We start from the raw sequence: 20,685 nt of genomic DNA on the forward strand, positions 1-20,685 counted from the left end.
TCACACATAGGTGTAGTTTAAAAAAAAAAAAAAAAGAAAATACTAGCTCTCTCCGACTACCATGGCACTACAGTTCTGGCCACTGTTGAACGTAATTGCTTTCACGGAAAGGGTTGTAAAACCAAAAGATCTGAAGCGAGAAAACTGGTGCTTGTTTTAGCCTCAAGAGCTGTTTTCTATCTGAAACCAGGAATCTTGCTTTGTAGAAGGTCACATTATGTTGTTAACCCCTTTGCGCCGGTAATTCCTTTGACCGTGACTGCTGGGCTATGGTATGCCATGAATGGAGGGCTTTGTCCATCAGCAGGCCCCACTGAACCAGCAGCTGCATGGTGAATAGACTGTATGTGTGGTATGCACGAATCCTCACACAAAGCCGCGGCTCTTGCCGCCTCCCGGAGCGAAGGGGTAAAAGAATTTAGGAGAAAGGAGCCAACATTTAATAATTATGACAAATTCTAGTTGTGTGATAAGCCACTATTCTTTCTTCATGTGTTGTAATTGCGCAGGCAATGTGACGATAACATGATTGGTATGGGTCCAGTTAGAAACAAGAATAGCTACCTTCTATGCGGAAGATACCGTCTCCTGTGCGGCGAACATGGAGACCAGAAAGTCCTAGACACATAGGCTGAGGGCCGGGATGGGAAGGATAGATGGGCGGAGTATCATCCTACAAACAAAAAAGGGGGGGATGGAATAATCAATGGCTGTGAGTTTACAAACTAGTCCCGGAGCCCGAATGAGCCAGTTCGGTATTTCAGATAAAGTAAAGCCATTTGAGAACAGATCCCATGAGTGTGAGCGTGCTCAGCGCATGAGAGTCAGCATGCTGCCACGCTGATCAGGCGGGCCTCGGGCGGGCCTTGCAGGGGGGCCTCGCAGGCGGGCATGCTGCTGTTCCTGAATGACTTCCAACACGCTTCATTTTGGGCAGGTGTTGTTAGAAAATTAAGCTGGCTGATTTGAAGCTGTTGCTGCGGCGATGCGGCGCACAAGTGTTAAACGAATCTTACACCAAGGCAAGCGGTTACATCCTGTCCAATGTATGCACGTTTTACGTTCAAGAATATTAGTGACATGCAAGTGTGTATGTATATTCCTTGGATCGATCTTCATCGTCAAATGGAATCATGTCTGTACAACAGTTCTGTTAGTTGCAAACAATAAAAAAATGGGGAATGGACAGCACTTGTCTTTTAGCATTTCATCCATAAGTAGTTTAAATTGGAAAATCTCTCCTCAGTAACTTCAGCCTGGTCCTGAAACATCCTCTAGGGATCATCTTGACTAGGAGGTTACAGGGAGGGTCGGCGTCTAATTCTTAGTCAGTATGTAGTTGTAATAATTTTGTTTGAAGGTCTTGTGCGTCTCAGAATCAATAACATATGTTGGGGCCGATCATTCCATAATTTGAGGGTCCTTGGAAACGTTATGTTTCATCTACAATTCCATTCGTAGACTGTGCAGAAATTGTTGATGATTGGCTAACGCTGCGATTGAATACTTTTTGTGTCTAGTCGCAAGTCCTGTTGCGAGTCCAGTCATAAGTGACTTTGTGAATGACAAAGGAATGCTTTTGTCACGGCCCACTTGGATGGCTTAGGACTCGACTTGCAACCTGACTTGTGTGGGATGTTCAGGCAGGTGAAAGCCTCGAATCGTACCATGAGCTCAATCACGGAGTTGGAGACCCGGATAGACATGGGCATGGCGTCGCTGATGATCTCGTCTGTCATGAAGCTGCCAAGGTGAGTCATGGTGGACATGCGGAAGGTCGTCGCCAGACCACAAACCTGTCAAAACGAAATCCATTAGAGTGGAGCAAAGCCTGGTAATTTGGAATAGCCCATACCAGTTGAAGAAACATGCCTGGAACACGGATTTCAGAAATGACCATAATAGACTTTTATCATCATGCTGCCATGTTTGTCTTGTTCCCTGTAGACCCATCGGCAAAAGTTATGTCAGTTCACATACCGATAAAAGGGAACAGACTATTTGGACTATTTTTCCTTCCAGCTTCAGTTTGGTTATTGGTTTAAATGGTAGAAAAGCAAGATGGCTGCCCCATGATGGAGATCTATTGTCTAAGTTTCATGGCACTCCTGATGACACAACAAAAAATGCAAACTACTTTTTAAGAGTTCCGTGTTACTGCCGTTTCTGGATTGTCACTCATAGTACCTCGAGTTGTAGAAAGCCTCTCTCTCCACCCCCTGGGGAGAGAACTTCTGCCTTGGGTCCACTCTGGAACCTCAACAGCGCTACTGGCATCTTGACTGGTAAGTCAGGATCCTCCTCCAGTTTACTCTTTTTGCTGCGCTCGCCTGACGAGAGAAAAAAAAATAATAGGGAAAGTGCAATACTAACAAGCAGCGTTGGAGAATGGACCGAATCCCACAAAACGAGTCTGAAGTAGATTTCGTTGACATTTTAATTTATTTTCTAAAATACATCTTAAGTACAAAGTGAATTCCTCACTTTGAAGAACTGCTCCATTTGGCATTACCTACAGAACAAGGCATTGTCCGATAAAGAAATCGAACAATTCTTGTCAATTTTCAGATCTGTCCTTCATCCTCATAAAAGTAGTTTTGGTATCTTGTGACTCATTTTTCGCGGCTTGTCAAGTACATGTGCATTTGTTACAAGCCCACAAGTAGAAATCCCGTACAACACAATGTTCCCTGGAATTCATATCCACTTGAATGACCACAATTAATAACGTACATTGTACATGTATTTTTTTTTGGGGGGGGAGCAGGGGAGGGCTGGGTAGACCAGGCAAGACGTGGGACGGAGGGGTACCCCCCTTACCTGTCCAATCCCTATACACACTCTTGACTATTGTTACCTGACACACCCCCCCCCTAGAAGTCTGCAAAGAATTCCTGAGATTCCGATCAAACAATGACCAACACAAAGGCGGGGGGGGTTCTCTCCGTCCCATATCTTGCTCCAAATGGGGCTGGGGGCTTTTGTAACCGTGGGAAGTTTAATGCTGAACACAGGAATACTTCAAACACCTTCAAATACATGTACGTGGTTGGTTTGATAGTTTAGGCAGGGGCTACTTGACAGCAGCCGAGGGTTCCGAAGACAGCCTTCCAGTTGTACAAAGGTTTCGATTGTAGCAGGCTTAATACTATCAATGCATGTGCGTGTAAAACTCTGCCAGACACAACAAGTTAAACGCTCAATCACACTACTAAATGAATGACAGTTAGCATTAGTACGATAATTCGCATTACTTTTCACAAACATATCAATTCAACATTGCAATATATAAACTGCGCAAACGTTGCATGATGACAAGTGAACCGCTTTCAAAATACAGGCTCCCATCTTTTAAGCTTTGACGATCCTCAATTTGGGCATTACGATTAAAAAAAGGAGAGACAGGGGGATAACAGCTTTGTACATGTACGTACACGTTAGCCACCATGAACACGACATGCAACTCGATACTGCACAAAGACGTGACAATGACCCAGCAGGTGAAACTAAGCAGTAACTGATTGGGGGAGCTTAGCACAAAAGACTTCACGCATGCATGGTAAGCAGAATAAGATGTATGGACAACAATTTTGACTATTACACCCAATGATCTCTTAAGACTACGCCTATTGCACCACTTACTGCATACATGTATGCACACCGCATTAGTGCCTGACCACACCTTGACTAGTACCGGTATGTGAAATGCTACTGATAGGCCGTGTCTGAATTATGGCTACGGCTGAAAATTAACATGGTATCTATGGGAGCCGTTAGCTTGTGGCTGAAGCAATTCCTATAGGCGTGCATGTTATTGATAGCCATAGCCATGAAATTAAGACAGCCTTTCTACAGTGTTATTGCCACCTTGCACCCAGCTTCAGGTACACGTACACATATATTCCTAATGGGAATTCCGAAACTTTCGTGCACATTCAACTGAAAGCCAATGCTGTGCCATGTGAATTAATGCACGCTTGCATATGTACGCAACTTCGAGCTACAACTGATTTTTTTTAACCATGGGGCAACTTAGCCGGGCACTCACGATACATTACAGGTTACCAGGGAAAATTGACCGGTGGCAGAGAAACGGTTGCTGCTTGAACCTGTGCAACTCTTTCCCACTGGAGTCTGACACGAACGAGGTGGCACAGTTACGCGCGATCTATGATACAACATGTTTGTATCAGCATGTTTCAAGCAAATTCCACCAGCCAGTAACGTAAAGTAATGCCAATGAGGCCCAACTGCCATTACAAGACGATTCAAATTTTCCCAACCTCCAGGTACGTGAATAACTTCACAGTCCTATAGCTACTAGTGCATGACATACATTACACTACGAGTGCAGTGTGCTAATCTAACATCTTCAACTCCTCAAACCGTCCAGTCACGTTGTTCGTCAATTTATTACAGGTGTATGGAGTCACAGGCTGAACGATCGCATCCCACAAATCCCTTGCCTCAACTATCTCTTCCTCCTTATCCCTACAACCTTCCTCTCTGCATTCAAGTGGCCCTGATACCCTAGAAACACACAACCTCTTCCCCAAATGACTTAATGACAAAAAAAAAAGACCCTGCAGACAAGTGAACAAATACACAAACAAATAAAACAACACTAATCTTAGAAATGAAGGAATAAAACAAGAAATGAACAACGAACGGAATGGAAGGGCCGACAAACAGATGCCGGCTCGGCAAACGGAGCATGTGTACTCTTCCAGCAACCAGGATACGCACAATCATTGACCTATCTGTCGATTGTTCACCATTTATGCCATCCAAGGGTTATCACTCTGCTCTCATGAAGTCAAATGCAGCTCTCAACAGGGTGCAACCCCTCCCCCCAAAAAATCTGAATACAATCCAGATGTAGTGGACTGGTACTCAAACAGTTCTGAATCCTTCATTTATGATATGATTTTGCACACACCCTAGGGACTTGGGGTTAAAGATATGAAGCTACATACCCCAAGTATGGTTGCATCAGTAAGGACAGTTTATACATGTAAGTATGGTTGCATCAATAAGGACAGTTTATAAGTATGGTTGCATCAGTAGGGACAGTTTATAAGTATGGTTGCATCAATAAGGACAGTTTATAAGTATGGTTGCATCAGTAGGGACAGTTTATAAGTATGGTGGCATCAGTAAGGACAGTTTATAAGTATGGTTGCATCAGTAAAGACAGTTTATAAGTATGGTTGCATCAGTAAAGACAGTTTATAAGTATGGTTGCATCAGTAAAGACAGTTTATAAGTATGGTTGCATCAGTACAGACAGTTTATATGTATGGCTGCATCAGTAAGGACAGTTTATAAGTATGGTTGCATCAGTAAAGACAGTTTATAAGTATGGTTGCATCAGTAAAGACAGTTTATAAGTATGGTTGCATCAGTAAAGACAGTTTATAAGTATGGTGGCATCAATAAGGACAGTTTATAAGTATGGTTGCATCAGTAAAGACAGTTTATAAGTATGGTTGCATCAGTAGGGACAGTTTATAAGTATGGTTGCATCAGTAAGGACAGTTTATAAGTATGGTTGCATCAGTAAAGACAGTTTATAAGTATGGTTGCATCAATAAGGACAGTTTATAAGTATGGTTGCATCAGTAGGGACAGTTTATAAGTATGGTTGCATCAGTAAGGACAGTTTATAAGTATGGTTGCATCAGTGAGGACAGTTTATAAGTATGGTTGCATCAGTGAGGACAGTTTATAAGTATGGTTGCATCAGTGAGGACAGTTTATAAGTATGGTTGCATCAGTGAGGACAGTTTATAAGTATGGTTGCATCAGTGAGGACAGTTTATAAGTATGGTTGCATCAGTGAGGACAGTTTATAAGTATGGTTGCATCAGTAAGGACAGTTTATAAGTATGGTTGCATCAGTAAAGACAGTTTATAAGTATGGTTGCATCAGTAAGGACAGTTTATAAGTATGGTTGCATCAGTAAGGACAGTTTATAAGTATGGTTGCATCAGTGAGGACAGTTTATAAGTATGGTTGCATCAGTAAGGACAGTTTATAACCTTTCCATTGACCCCTTCATACAGCTCTGCTATCACAGATGAGTGTGCACCATTGCTTTTCCTAATAGGCTAAAAACCCCTTTTTTTTCCAATTTGGAATCTATGTGTCCAAATCAAGAGCATGTGTGCAAACGTAACCTTGGTTGTTGCTCAGTAATGGAATGGCCGCCTTGGTCAGCTGATCTTACAACTCTGCAATGAGTTCCGTTGAGGACATTTGATGAACACTGGATTTTTGTTCACGTCTTCTGCATGACATTACCGAGTTACGGGCCTGTATGCTTAACGAAGTCATCGTCTTGCACAAGATAGTTTACTTCATGCATGGAACCAGTAGCTAAATTAAATTGTTTCCAGCTCTAATATGGCGCAAAACACACTGTTCATTACAAACACCCAAAATAAGACAACATATTTGTTCCAATAATATACAAGACTGAAAAAAAAAACTTCACAAAACCAGACAACCTGACTTTGTTTGGTGAGGTTCCTAACGAACGAATAATTAACCCCTGACCTTATGATCAATGAATATGTTGAATGGCCACGGTTAAAAGTTCCCAACACATGCATTTGGGACGCCCGGTGTGAATAACTACTGCTCAGCACCACGATGTACCCTGTTTTATTTCGCCTGAATGGCACAAAAGGCTAGGGTCCCGTTACTTACCTGGGAGCCGGGGAAAGCTGAACAGCTTCCCCCGCTCTCTGACCGGCGAGTTTGACATTCCCGGTGAGGTAATTACTACGCAAAAATCGTGCCGGGACAAAACAAAAGAGGAAAGAAAAATCAAAGTGGGCTTTTTTAAAGCAAACTCTACTAGAAGGCGATGTCACGTGTACACGAGACTCAGAACGGCCGTTGGCCTGGCTACGCGGTGATAATGTCGCACATGAAAGCAATCGCGAGGAATCTGCACATGTAAACTACTCCGACAGAATGAGACTTAAGTCCCCCCATAAATATGATTTAACATTTCAACCACCCCATGTAAAATGACTGGTGTGCTATGGGGAAACTAATCTTAAAAGGCTAGGGATAAGTCTCATTTTGCCAGAGCAGGCCATCACGCACTACCACATGAAATTACACACTGTATGTGAACACAAATATGCGGACCACACAATGACCACACAACGGTGAAACGTACGGTCAGTGCTTGACAATGAACTGACGACTTGCATCGCCAATTTAAAAAGCAGTCACACCAATTTGTACACAGACTGTGGGTGTGGATTTTTCAGTGTTGGAGTAATAAATCTCGCCGCTTTCATAAAGACGTGCGCATCATTTCAGCTCAGTTGCAAATCGATGCCTGGACTAGGCCTCACCTGCAATTGTTGAGATTGGACGTGGGTGGTGCTTGGACAAATTTTAATGGGGTGGGGGAGCATAATCGCAGAGAACTTACTGACCAATCACGACAGGGGAAAAACATACTATGCTCTTGGAGTTTGCTGACCATTTGAGATTCGATGGGGGAAGGGGTGAACCTGACACTAGGGGGCGCTATTTCAAGCTTCCAGGACTGGACACCATCCAACACTAAGGGGTGCTGTTCAGAACAGTCTCTATTGCTGACATTTACATCAGGTGGCTGACAAGTCAGCAATATTGCAGACAGAACAGAGAAGCACAAGCCAAGAAATCACCGGTTCCCAGCCCCTCATGCAACGAGTACTTGCTTATGGCTGGTCTCAAGCTATAGGCCACTTCCAAATAACGTTGCCGCAGCTCTAGAGGGCGCATGAGCGTACAGAGAATGGCAACCATTAACACAGGCACATATTTTGGGGCTCGGCTAGGAAATTTGCTGCGTGATTTAATTTTCTGTCGAAACCCCGTCCTACCTGCTGCGACGGTGGACATGAATTCCTTAAAATCTGCGTTTCCCTTCTCTTCCCGTTCCAGCTTATTCACGTGAGCTTTGACGGCCAAGTCTGATCCGTTGATCTCCAGGGCGGCCGTGACCCCGATGAGGTGAAAGCTTACGACAGATACCTGCAGGCAGGTCAGATAGTCACGAGTCTGTGAGCTGTAGAAATCATCTAAAGCTGCTTTCTTCATTCAAAAACAGTGGAAGATGACAAAATGGAAGCTTTGCTAACATTTTCAAAAGTCCACCATTGTCAACCACTAAAATGGCGCAAATTTTGTATTAGCTTTCAAGGGGTATCAGACTCAATGTAAAGTAGCAGTGGCTTGGCTCAACCTGCCTCAATCCTACAAAAACCTTGTTGGTGTTAGGGATGATCTCAACTGACCTTTTTCAGTTTGAATTTGTTATCTCTGAAGTCCTCTGAGGCCTCCTCAAAAATTTCCCCTCCGGCTTTGCTCTGCTCTTGACCTTAACAAAGGGATTTCAAAACATGTCTCTGTTATTCTAAACTACTACACAAAGGAACACAGGGAAGGGGGAACTCCATGCTCTTTACATGAACAGTTGAGGGCGCTATGTACATGTAATATGCCCAGGGTTTCCATGACAATGATGAAATCCCCTTCCTCGGTTGCCAAGTGAAGGTTACTTCATAGACTGGTGACCTGTCCTCATATGCACTGCTTTTAAGTGTTTTTCTCTTGACTATTCTACTTCAAAGTAATCAAGATTAATTAAGGGGAAACGAGACCTTTCTGGGCATTCCAAACACACCAAATTCAAGGACGCTTAAAAATCACTCAGTCCGGGCAGCCACCGGTCATCTCAGCACAGAGAAGGGAGGGAGACGTGAGAGGAGTCTCAAAATGTGTCTACGGCTGTGACTGCGGCCAGTCCCCATACAGTTATGTGTAATTTCAAGCCGCAGCCATGTGATGCGGACACAGCCTTACCTGCATCGCTCTCTGTCTCTGTTCCCTGTCCACTGCTCACTGACTGACCGTCCCCCTTGATGGCCAAGACCAAGCCCTCGCTGGAGTCACTGCTCAATGAGATGATGTCCAGGTCGACCGACTCGTCCAGGGAGGTCTGGGACTCTGCCCGACTGCCGCCCGACTCCACCTGCTGCAAGGAGGAGAAGGAAAACTGGGCGTGGTGGACCCGGGCGAGGTCCGACTGGGAGGAACTCCTCGGGGGCTGGATGGAGTCGGCGTTGCGGAAGATCGGGCTGCCCGAGGCCGAGTGGCTGGTCAGCAGCACCTCCTGGGACCGCCGACGTTGGGACTGGCTGCTGCCTGTGGAGCCGTCCGATGGCTGACGCGAGTGCGACAATGAAGAAGTCCGCGTTGGCGCGCCATCGGAGATGACAATCGCGCCTGGGGGCCCACCGTTCACAGGCCCGGCCGTGTCATGCTGGGAGAGAGCGGCTTTGCCATCTGCGCTGCCGAAGCTCGTGCCCCGGTGCTCCTTCACGGGAGACGAGCCGGATATCTCCACGGTGGGAACATCGCTGTCCGGCGATCCCTTATCAGATTCGGACAGCGCCACAGATTTCCCCTCGCTGTGGAAATCCTGGACGGGGTTCACTTTCTCACTCTGTGGGCTGTCTGAATCCCCCGTCGAGGCCCCAATGCCATTTGCTGTCTCTGCATCAGTATCGAGACTTGCGCCAGTCCTTCCGTTAGGGAGTTCCCCTTCCTCCACTTCTGCCTCCTCCTCGTCCCCAGGGATCGGGGGCATGACAACGGTCGCCTCGATGTCTGGACACTCGAAGGCCACCATCTGACTCAGGGGTGGGGGAACCGGCTTGTCCTTGGCAGCAAACATCTGCTGGTCGGCTTCTAAGGACTGCTGCAGTTTCTGAACTGACTGCTGCAGCCGCAGGAGAAACAGCAGCTGCAAAATAATGTCAAAATGGTTGAATCATTCTTCTTTCTTTACGCTTACCTTCAAATGGAATTTCAAACTCCTGTTTGTGGCCAGCATTATGCCGCAAAAGTGGTTATCTACAGTGCTACAAAAGTGTAGCCGCAAGCGTAATTGACGTGTGCTTGAATGACATAATCCTTAATCTTTAAGTTTCACTTTTCAGTATGACTGCATCGACCAACCAGGCCACTCTTCAGGAATTTGACAATTTAAAACGAAAACAAGAGAGGCTTTTTAATCCTGCATTTAAGTTTCAAATGGAAGCTGGAATCTACCTTCTGCAAACTCTGACTCTGCTCCTGAAGCATTCTTACTTAATATTAAAAAGATCTTCCTCCAGAATTCAAAGATTCAAGATTTCAAAAAAATCCTCCACACTGCATGTGATCAATATTTTATCTGAGTACTTGAAGTTCACAGGGCACCAGGTCCTGTGAAAAATTAATACAGACTGGGCGATACCTTCCATTTTCCTGCAAAATGGGCTACAACCTCCTGTGGACTTTAAAGAACATGGGGCAGTTAGGGTCTTAATAGGATATGCACTTGGGTTGGGAAGCGGGCAAAGCCTATAAAACGGCATGATGGCTTACTCACCTGATAATGGTTGATTACCAGACTGACTTTGGAGGAAGTCTGGGCAATGACATGCACATCCGCCGTGGTTGCTTCAGTGCTGGCCTTGTGGCTGGGGCAAGGTGCCAGACCGACTCCACTTGCTGCTAGAGCGCCCTCGGGGACAGGCTTTGCACTACTGCTGAGAGTTGAATGAGCTGATGTACCACAAACACTTGCATTTGTGGTGGATTTGTCTCCAACATGAGCACCATGGGAGTACAGCTGGGGTGATTGGCTGTCCTTTGCCAGGCTGGCTCTGAGTTGCTCCGTCTCTTTGTCTAGATTGGGATTGGCTGACAAGCGTCCAAGTGCTCGATGTGTGGCCGTTTTTGACAGCGACTGATCAGAACTGATTGTCGAGTCAGTCCCATCACAGGGTGACAAAAATTCGGATGAATGTTTCCTATCTCCTGATTGGCTGGCATGGGTTGGACGTGGATTAGTCCTGTCCCGCGATTGGCTGCCTCTTTTGTTCGGCCAGCACAGCCACAGACTCAGGGGGATTGGGTCGACCAACGGCACGGGCCGGTCAGGGGAGCTCAGGACGCCGTGGAAGTCAGCCCAGACCTGCTCGATCTTGACGTTCCACACATCATCCACAGCGTCTGGCCGGAACACATGGGTCGTGAGCCTGGCAACCCCTGACCTGACCGGCTGGTCGGGCTTCAGCTGATCACCAGGCCGGTTGGGCAGGTCGCCATTGGCAACGGGCAGCTCAGCCTCGCACTCCGGGGGCAAGATGAAGTTGGCCTGGTAGGCGTGATCCCAGAACAGCCGGGGGAGCGTCTTGAAGTCGCCAGCAGCACTCGGGAAGGACTCGCTCCCCACAAACAGCTTCCTGGTATTCAGAGCTTGCAAGACGTGCGAGAGATCGGGTCGAGTGGATCCTGTTCCAACCCGGCAGTTAGTAGCAGTGACCTGCGACATCTGGATATGAAGCTCAGGTGGACGATCTGGTTGATCAAGAACAGGTTCCTCAGCTGGTAAGATCACCTGAGTAAAAAAAAAAATCACACCATGCAAGTACAGAACACTGAAAATACACACTCACTACATGAACCGTAAACTGACTAGGTATACTTGGAATCAGAATGAAGTTCAACAGAAGAACTGACTGCAGTAGGATTCGAACCAGCAACCTCCATAATACTATGCTGTTGCTCTACCAACTGAGCTACACATTTGTCAGATGAGTCTCCCGAGGTTAGAACGTGAAACTCACTCAGGGGCGAGCTTGAGGGTCAACCCTAGGGTACACTACACAACCCTGTTGCACCTTATAAGATCTCGAGGTAAATCTCCAGCAGTTACCTCGTTTCATGTCGTGTCCTTCCCTAACCAACCGGGATGGGTCTCGCTTCTACCAAACTGAGTTGATTGCTTTATAATGCACGGCAGTCTCACCTTTGGCATGAGTGCATCTATTCTTACGTCAGTGTGATCTCTTCCCTCCGACACAACGCCCTGGCCGTATTCATCAACATCAGGCTAGGAAAAGAAAAACAACTGTTGTTACAGAAAACATATGGATTGTTCAAACAATATCTCAATAACAAAAGGATCTGTGAGTAGTGGCTAATGGCTGCTTGTAAATACCCATTCCTGTTACGGTCGGCCATGGAAGATGGCAGGCTGAACAGGTGCATGGAGAACTGTGATCTCAGGGCAAATTAGAACGGTGTTAATTGTTATTTTTGTTTGCCCTGCCCAACGTGTATTATAAAACTCAGTATTTGTTCCGGAAGGCTTTTGAAAAAAAACCACAAGCATACTCGGATGGGACTCGAACCTACGACTTCCTACTTAATACATGTGTACTTCTTCGCAGTGCCCGCTGCTCCTATACATCTGACTCGAAACAGCCAGCCGACAGCGGCAAGCGCGGTGGTCAAGTGGTTGAGACATCTGCTCTAGTAAGCAGGAAGTTATGGGTTTGAGTCCCACCCGAGTACGCTTGTGATTTCTTTCACAAGCCTTCGGGGGCATACACTGACTATACAATGTTAAAATACACGTCCGGCAGGGCAAAAAAAAACTAGCAATTAATCAACATCTACCCGGGGCAAATCCATCCTTGGAAACAGAAGGATGTTGCTAGAGTACTACTAGATTCTTACCAGCGTTTGAAGAATGTTGAAAGAGAACTGGTTGAGCCAGAGGATGGACGTGTAGTCCAGACGAAACTGCACTGGGTTGAGTTGGACGTAGACGACGGGGGAAGGCACTGTGGGGATGAAGAGAAACGTCTTGTGTAGAGTCTATGATTTGAGGGACGATTTTTTTTTTTAATGAGCATGTGAGACTTGGCTTGGTTGGGGGAATGCTCTGGCCACTGGTCTGACGTGGCCAGGTGGATGCTGTGGCCACCTTTCCAATGTGGTCATTTGCCTGCTATGACCGGCTGGAAACTGTGGCCCAGTTTACTGATTATGAACACTCCCTAACTGTGGGTACTTGTCATGTCTGCTGGACTTTACTCTCACCACTTGCAGATCAAAGCCACAGGTTAATGTGGCCACGGGCCTATTGCCGTCTTCCATCCACTGAGGCCACTTGTATTGGTAGAATGGCAGCCACTTGTCTAAAGCAGGACATACTAGTATTGTACCACAGCCACCTGATTGCTGTGGACACTTGACCATTGTGGCCAATTGTCAGAAAGGGACAATGACCTACCAGCCCTCCTGCCTAAATGTTTTACCGGCCACTTGCTGAAAGGGAGCCACTTGGCCACATGCGTTGTGAGACCATCTGCCCACCTTTGCCAATGGACATGTAGTGTGGCCAAAGGCCAACTGTGGCTACCTGCCTGTTGTGGCCACCATGTTGGAAGCCAACTGGGGCCACTGGCCTGCTGCAGCTACGTGAGCCGACTGAGACCACTTATGCATTGGCAGCAATTTACCATTAGACACATCCATTAAACGCAAGTTAACTTTCAAAACTGGGTCTCGTTACTGATGCAGCAAGCGGAAGCGACGATGGAAATTGTCCGAAGTAATTTCTGCAGGTGAGTGTGCTTCAACTTAAGGAAAACAAGTCCCAACGAAAACTTTTGCAGAAAATCACCAGGAGACCTAAAGAGTTGAAAGAGGTGAGTGCTCGTGGAGAACAAGGCAAAGAGTCTATTTAAATCTTAAAAGAGAGTGAAAGCGGAAAAATGAACAGAATGCTTCATGTACATGCAATGTTAAATTCACAAGATCTATGGAATGTTTTATGATGTACTGCAGGTGAGCAAGTCAGATATGTACATGGATGTCCACGTTTGAACACACATGCACCTTGTGAGCTTGATACATGTACATAGTGCAATACTGTACCGTGTCTCACCCAGCGGCTGAGGCTTAGAGTAACACACACGCAAATGGCAAGTGGCTGCAGCCGGTAGCCAGTGATTTCCATAGACACGTGTGTTATTTCAAGCCGCAGCCATAATATTCGGACACAGCCGCAAGAAGAATTTACAGATTGGTCAGTGCATCATTGTCTTCATGACCTCTAACACAGGGTCAAATCAGGTCAGCAGATGCTGCACTCTCTGCATGTGCATTCTTGGTACTGTAGAACTGACCAATCAGAACAAGGAACTTTTATAATGAATAGCAACTGTGAATTTGGATGCCACTTTGACAAAGGGAAAACAAAGGAAGTAATGAGTTTCATGGATCCAAAAATGTGCCTACTTTTTCTTTCCGTTCTTGAGTTAAAACCAAGATTTCTTACTTAAACAAGAGCACTTTGCTCAAAAAAGAAATCTCTAGTCCTTTAGAACGGCAAAAAAAATCTCGAAATAGTCCAAAAACAAACAAAAACAAACCTACAGTATGTTTTCAAACTGAGGAAAAAAAATTCAATTCATCAACCGCTTCAGCGGCTTCTACGATCTGCGGAGCCTTTAAAACATCCATGAAGAAACACAACAAAAAAGATCTCTCTTGTCGTTAAGCACCATTGAAAACGTGAAGAAGCAAATTAACAACCCAAACCACTTTTTAGTCTGTCACATTAGTACAATTTTCCAGAGTGTAATGAAGCAGTATCCACCACCCCGAGTGTGAAATTAAAAGGTTTTGTTACAGCCAAGATTAAGTGAGGTGTTTGGAGGGATATTTACCGATTCTCCCGGGGGTCAAACCTTGCCATCCAAGCGTACAACCCAATCAACAAAAATAAAATTTAAAAAAAAAAATGTGAGAAATGGCAACCAACAGTACCATATCAATCGATATCAATGAATTTGTTAAGACCTTGCGAGTTAGTCTTGTGGGAAGCGCATGGTGGAGTTTAACGGATGAAATCGGAAACAAAGTGCAGAATGTTTGGTTTCCATTCCTCATTCTGAAGCAGTTTTACTTCTACGATTTGTTAGCGGGGAGGCTTTGTTTCATGGAATACCCTCTCTACACGTACATGGACGCCACAAGTCAGACCTTTGGCCAGCCGGTGACCGGTATCTCTAACCCCCCCCCCCGGGTGTTTCTTCTAAGCACCTTCCTGAACCATGGCTGGCCGTCAGTACCAAAACAAAAGATTACTTCACCAAACGTTAACAAAATCTCATGCTGCTATCAAAACACCCAATGACAAGTGCTAGCCCAGCGTCCTGAATGAAAGACAACCCACTGTGAATGTAACGAGGCAGTGATGCGCTCTGAGGCAAAAGCCAAGTGCTCAATACGGGCGATTCACAACACAGCGCCCCAACAAGTGTTTGCCGCAAACAGGCCCCTTTTCAAGTTTACGGTCGCCATGCTGTCACGATTAAACACACTTCACACGTCTTATGGGGATATTTGATTGATTGAGGCATTCCCCGCACCTCACAAAACCTTCATTTTGACTTCTTAACACCCCTTCCAAAAGAGCAATTTTGAATTTTCAACCAAGATAAACGAGCATCCTAAAAAATTCAAGTTTTCCGCACACAGCGCAGTAAAAGCGAATGAAACTTTGTCGAACATTTATCCCATAATGCACTGGGCAAAAGGCCTCTCCATGGCAACCTCCTTGGTGGTGCACTGCATTGTGTATTGCCTGTATTTCACAGTAAATGCTCAACAGCCCTTTCTGTGCTTAGAGTGCTTCCAAGTATTTCCAGACGACTGCTAAGCGGTATCTGCACCGCTAAGTCCAGAAAAAGCAAAATTGACCCCAGAGGCGCAAGTTAACGGTACAATACCTACGTCAGTAATGTGACACTAACAATCTCTAGGCATAAAACACTGCAGCTTACCCCTGCCACAGAAGAGTGGGTTGAATGCAATCAGCATCATTTTCTGCTATGGTAAGCGCAACTTTCGTGCTAACTGTTAATAAGCAGTGCTATGAAATTGAGTCCAGCACATCAACTAAGGGAAAAATTTCTGAAATCTCTGGCCGCCCACATGGATGGTGCTGCAACGTGAGACAGGTTTATTATCCGGGTGAGAATGAACAGACGAGCTGCGGCACTTTGTCAAACTGTCTTTTGTGTCAGTGATAAAAAACTAACCTGGGAAACTGAGTTCGTCGGGAAAGTAGAAAGAGGTATACTCGATGTGCAGGGAAGGCATCTCGCTGGGAAGGAAGAAAGTCTTCTTGTCTGACTGCAGCAGGAAGGTCTTGGACTTTGCATGCTGACCCACGCTCCGCCCCACAGCCACGCTATGGAACCGGAAGTCGCGCACCCGCACCACCATACTGTGCGACATCAGCTTGACCCGTGATGACGACGATGACGATGACCTGGACCGGCCTCCCGTCCCCCCAGGCGGGGGCTGCCCTCCCCTGGCCTGCGGCAGGGGGTTCTTGCTGGTTACCTGGCTCTGCTGCTGGGCTCTGCTGCTGGATGGCGGCTGACCCCTGGTCTCCGGGTGACCTTTAACCTGCTCCTTCCCCTGGCTTTTTACTTTCATGTTGGGTCCAGTCGCTGGACGTGGTGGAGGTGATTTATTGCCTGAAAAGTCAACAGATGATAAATAAATGTAAAAAAACTATACAATTCAAAACACTTGAGGGTAAATGTTTCCCTGTCGCAACCCATGCAGTATTTTCCTTATGACATTTGTACAATTTACAGATTATTCGTAATTGATCTATCTTCGCCCAATCTACAAACTACTCTTTGGCCCTTCACCGGCAGCATTCAACTGTAGTCCGAAAACTACACATTGAATAAGAAACCCTAAAAACAGATTTCCGTGTCATAAACCTCTCAAATCTGGACCACTACAATTCTCTCTAACGACGGTCAATTTTCAAATCTGTGGACGGACTCAACCCCTTGCCTTTTGGCCAAAATAACAAGAAGCATTTCAGCTCTCCACCTAACACCACGCAGCATTCAGCCATTCTACATTTTGTAAGTACCTTTGTTTGAAATCTGACCCCCAACCTTGTGCTGACCCTTGCCCCCTGACTGCTTGGTGATGTAGTCGGCAGCGTACTTGTATTGCTGTTTGAGGTGCGCCAGCAGCGTGTGGATCCACTTGTCCGAGGTGCGCATGGCGTCGTCGTAGAACTCCCAGTGCTCCCTGCTGCTGCCTGCAAATGATCGCAGCATTGGGTTGAAACAGATAATGTCTTTAGGACTCATTCTGTGGGATTGGCTACAAGCGATAAGTCAGGAGGACGGGAATCTGGGATGAAAGATACGGCTCTTTCGTTCTGGGGACTTGGGGAGCTTGGTCTGGAGCGAGACTTACTGGCTGTGTGGAAAGGGTAGTAGTCCAGAGAGAACCCGTGGAGACCGATCTGCATGGCGCCGTTTTCAACACGCCGCTTGAAAGTTTCTGGAAATTATAAGATCAAGTACAAGTCAATGGGTTGGTCCGAATGACAAACTTTTACAGGTAAGTAAAGGTTCATGGCATTTCTGTGGAGTAACAAGCAGATATTTCAGACAAGACACCATTACTTTGAAGGCATCACACTCAGGTGCGCATTCTTAAAACAGTAGAGCGCGAGCATTAGGCAGGTCACAACTCCTGCTTATCCAAGAGGCACTTACATGTAATGCACGTCTACCAGGTGAGTGCGAGCATGGCACCATCGCGGCTACGGCTTCAAATTCTGCCGAATGGTTTAGAACCATTTACGACCAGCAAGATTTTCCGTATTTCAGCAGCAATCGATTGCTGCTGAAATACGGAACAACACCCCACTTCTTAGCCACTAAGTTTGGGACAGTTTTTCCACCGATTATGCAACATTTCCCACAAGTTATTCTAGCAGGAATCACGGGCAGTTAGGATCAAGTCTGGTTAAATGTAACACATTAACAACTGACACATTTCATTGCTATCTACTCTACAAAGTTATTCCAACAAAAAAAACAAAAGTAACTTGTTAGTGGTGCACTATGGCAGACTACTGTATAAAAACTTACACAACCTAAGGGTTGAGGTCTAGTACCTGCACTCTCTACTCACTGTGCTCTAAATACATGTAGGTTAATAGTTATCAGGGAATGTCACGTTCTGTCTAAGACAGAATGGAACTTTTCATACGCAGTTACGGAAACAAATTATAACATACGTGCACAGACTCCATTTTCTTGGCCATAGTCGTTGTAATACCGTTAAAATATTATGGCAACCTTTTCTAAAATGTGGAAATATTGTTTAGTCTTCAGCTTGTGTTTTTTTCAAACATGAGTATCAGGCATCAACCAAAACAGATTACACATGGTACATACACATGTAGTGGAAGTGGCTGATGCTTTTTTCTCGTTTCAAAATATGGTGCCTTGAGGAGACCCGGAAAAATGGGCTGAATAGATCTCCACAAAGATTTCATGAAACTGATATTTGGAAATTGCTCAAAAAGGAGAAATTTTTAATGAGTAAGAATCCGTCGCAAATTGAAGTGTTTCATGTAAGGGACATTCGGTCGCAATTTCAGTCCAGGAGAGTGATTCATGTTAAAATGGGCGCATTTTGAAAACATCGTTTGACACGCGACCGAATTAGTACTGGAGAATAAAGCCATGTCTCCACAAAGGATACAAATTTCGGAATATGTGTTCGCAATCATGTAAATATGCGACTAAAATTATTGATAACGGACACAGGCATCAGATAACAGACGAGGGGCATGCAAACCCCCCCCACATTCCATTCTTTCTGCTCCTCCCCCCAATCAATGCCCACTCTTGTGTTCAGTGCACATCGCCGTGCACGTCTAAGTGCATTCTGAGTCAGTACAACGGTGAAAATGCACACGGGAAAAAAAACTTTAAAAACATGCACATGCGGCAGACACATACGTGTACCTTCACTTTCTGCGTTTGGGGGTCGCCCGTGGGGGTAACAAATTTGATGGGGAAAAAGGTAGAAAAAAAGGTAAAAAAAAAATTGGCTGATGTGGTGACATCCAGCACAGTCATGATGTGATTAATAATATTACAACCAGTATCATGTACTGTGCATGTGTGCACAGCCAAGCAAGGCGTCTATCTGTCTATTGGCTCTGCTCATTAACGCTCGAAGGCTCTATGCAAGTGGACAATTACCAAGTGCATTGTGCACGCACATGTAGACTTATATGTGGATTTTCAATTTGCTCTGTTACATGTATGTCAAACACAGTGAAAGAACAACATGGTTGCACAGTATACGGATGTCGAGAGGTTTATATCCATGCATGCCAAAGTCCAACCTTGAGCATCCTACTGACAAGCACCCACGACTGTGAATGCGTGGGCTCTTTCAAAGAGGATAGTTCCTGTAACTGTTTGATGATTCATGAATGCTTCTCTCTGTCTGAAAAATGGGCACATATTTAGAGCACTGTGGCATGCCTCCTCAGAAGGATTTTGCCAAGGTTTGCATGAAGGCGACTTACATGTTCTTTGTAAATATTCAGAAGTACTATGGAAAACGGTAAAAATGTTTAAAACATTTGGACACATCGAATTTCCACTTCAGCAAAAAGCACAACGGAATGCCCTGTTTTCTACATTGAAAATTGAAGCTAAGTCTTTGAGCTTTATTACAGAATTATCTCAAAGCGAAATATCAGCAAATCGCCTGTACCATAAAATTTTAAACTTCAATTTTACTTTAAACCCCAACCCTGGAAGGCATTTCCCAACATCTAAATTGTAAAGGACTATTGACAATAATGAATAACATGTATTAACCAATAGAGGCATTTCGTTGTAGCCATCTTGCAGGGCACTTCTTTTGTCCCACAGAGAAGCCTCCTTTGTTGCATACCCTGTGGAACAAAAGCACTGACCTGCAAGATGGCAGCCATGCAAACCCTCCATACAGTTATTGACATGTACATGCACTTTCCTTGTAAAACTGGTCCAGCCATTCAAAAATCATGTCAGACAAAAAAAAAAACCCAGATCAGTATAATTTCACCTTTAAAATAATACCACATAAAATGCAAAGATGCCGGTACACAGAAATGTAAACGCACTATAGTGCCTACAAGTCCAGCAAACATGATGATACGCTTGACCACCAAGGTATTAGGAGTAGAAGACGCTCGTTAAGTTTTATTGCTCTTTTACATCAGTCTGTGATCAGAGTAAGCAAGGTCGCTCACTCACTTCAAATATTTGTTTGGAATCGTTTTCTCTCTGCCTTCCCTGTTTTTTTTGGGGGGGGTCACAATGACAGGGTCGGTATTATGCTTCCTGTTTCCCTACCTACCCGGTTTTGTCGGGACGACCCTAAATTTTGGGGGGGGGGAGGATTTGGTGAAAATGTAAAATTGGAAACAAAGAAAGGTAAAAATTGTGTCTAGTTCAGTTTGAACGAGGTGACTCAACGGACTTGCTTGTATTTATGTGTATGACTAGTACCGTTTTAAAGTGTCGTTCATTTCATTTGAAATGGATGCCATCTGACCCCTCTTGATAAGTTGTTATTTTTAACCAAATACCTGACACACTTAGTCAATACTAAAAAATGTCCTTTCTACCTACCCGGTTTTTGGATGCCATGTTACTGGAAATAGAACTTTTGTTAGGCTACAACAAGGCCAAAAAATACTGCTTAGCAGCAAATTTACGTGCTAAGCTAAAGTCAACAGGGAACCAATCACATGTAAACACACTGCATAATTTCTTTGGTAGGTAACCTAATTTTTGCACTGAGCAAGTTTTTGGTGTTCCCAGCTAAATAAAACTGGCCTTCATAGACAATGCAAAAGGGGTCACGCACTACTGCCTTTGACATGAAGTGACCAGCAACATCGCTGACGGCTGTGTAGTCATACG

At 45.1% G+C, this 20,685-nt stretch overlaps 1 protein-coding gene across 3 annotated transcripts in view; it reads right to left on the reverse strand.

Moving 5' to 3' along the window:
- The window catches only part of LOC110975050 (bridge-like lipid transfer protein family member 3B), a 36,874-nt gene that overhangs the window by 5,725 nt on the left and 10,464 nt on the right, over positions 1–20,685 (reverse strand). The window contains exons 9-22 of one of the 3 annotated variants that reach the window (XM_087130389.1): positions 17,156–17,242; positions 16,821–16,994; positions 15,964–16,407; positions 14,587–14,607; positions 12,587–12,693; positions 11,874–11,957; positions 10,449–11,462; positions 8,876–9,818; positions 8,308–8,390; positions 7,894–8,044; positions 6,713–6,787; positions 2,188–2,330; positions 1,668–1,796; positions 565–673 (exon numbers count right to left, since the gene is read on the reverse strand). In XM_087130389.1, the coding sequence (XP_086986515.1) occupies positions 565–673; positions 1,668–1,796; positions 2,188–2,330; positions 6,713–6,787; positions 7,894–8,044; positions 8,308–8,390; positions 8,876–9,818; positions 10,449–11,462; positions 11,874–11,957; positions 12,587–12,693; positions 14,587–14,607; positions 15,964–16,407; positions 16,821–16,994; positions 17,156–17,242 (3,564 nt within the window). The remainder of the gene's footprint in view (positions 1–564; positions 674–1,667; positions 1,797–2,187; positions 2,331–6,712; positions 6,788–7,893; positions 8,045–8,307; positions 8,391–8,875; positions 9,819–10,448; positions 11,463–11,873; positions 11,958–12,586; positions 12,694–14,586; positions 14,608–15,963; positions 16,408–16,820; positions 16,995–17,155; positions 17,243–20,685) is intronic. The other 2 variants (XM_087130390.1, XM_022227147.2) reach the window with 2 other exon arrangements.

Source organism: Acanthaster planci, linkage group LG20, assembly GCF_054643075.1.
Source record: "Acanthaster planci isolate LZ-2023a linkage group LG20, COTS_SCS, whole genome shotgun sequence".
NCBI lineage: Eukaryota > Metazoa > Echinodermata > Asteroidea > Valvatida > Acanthasteridae > Acanthaster > Acanthaster planci.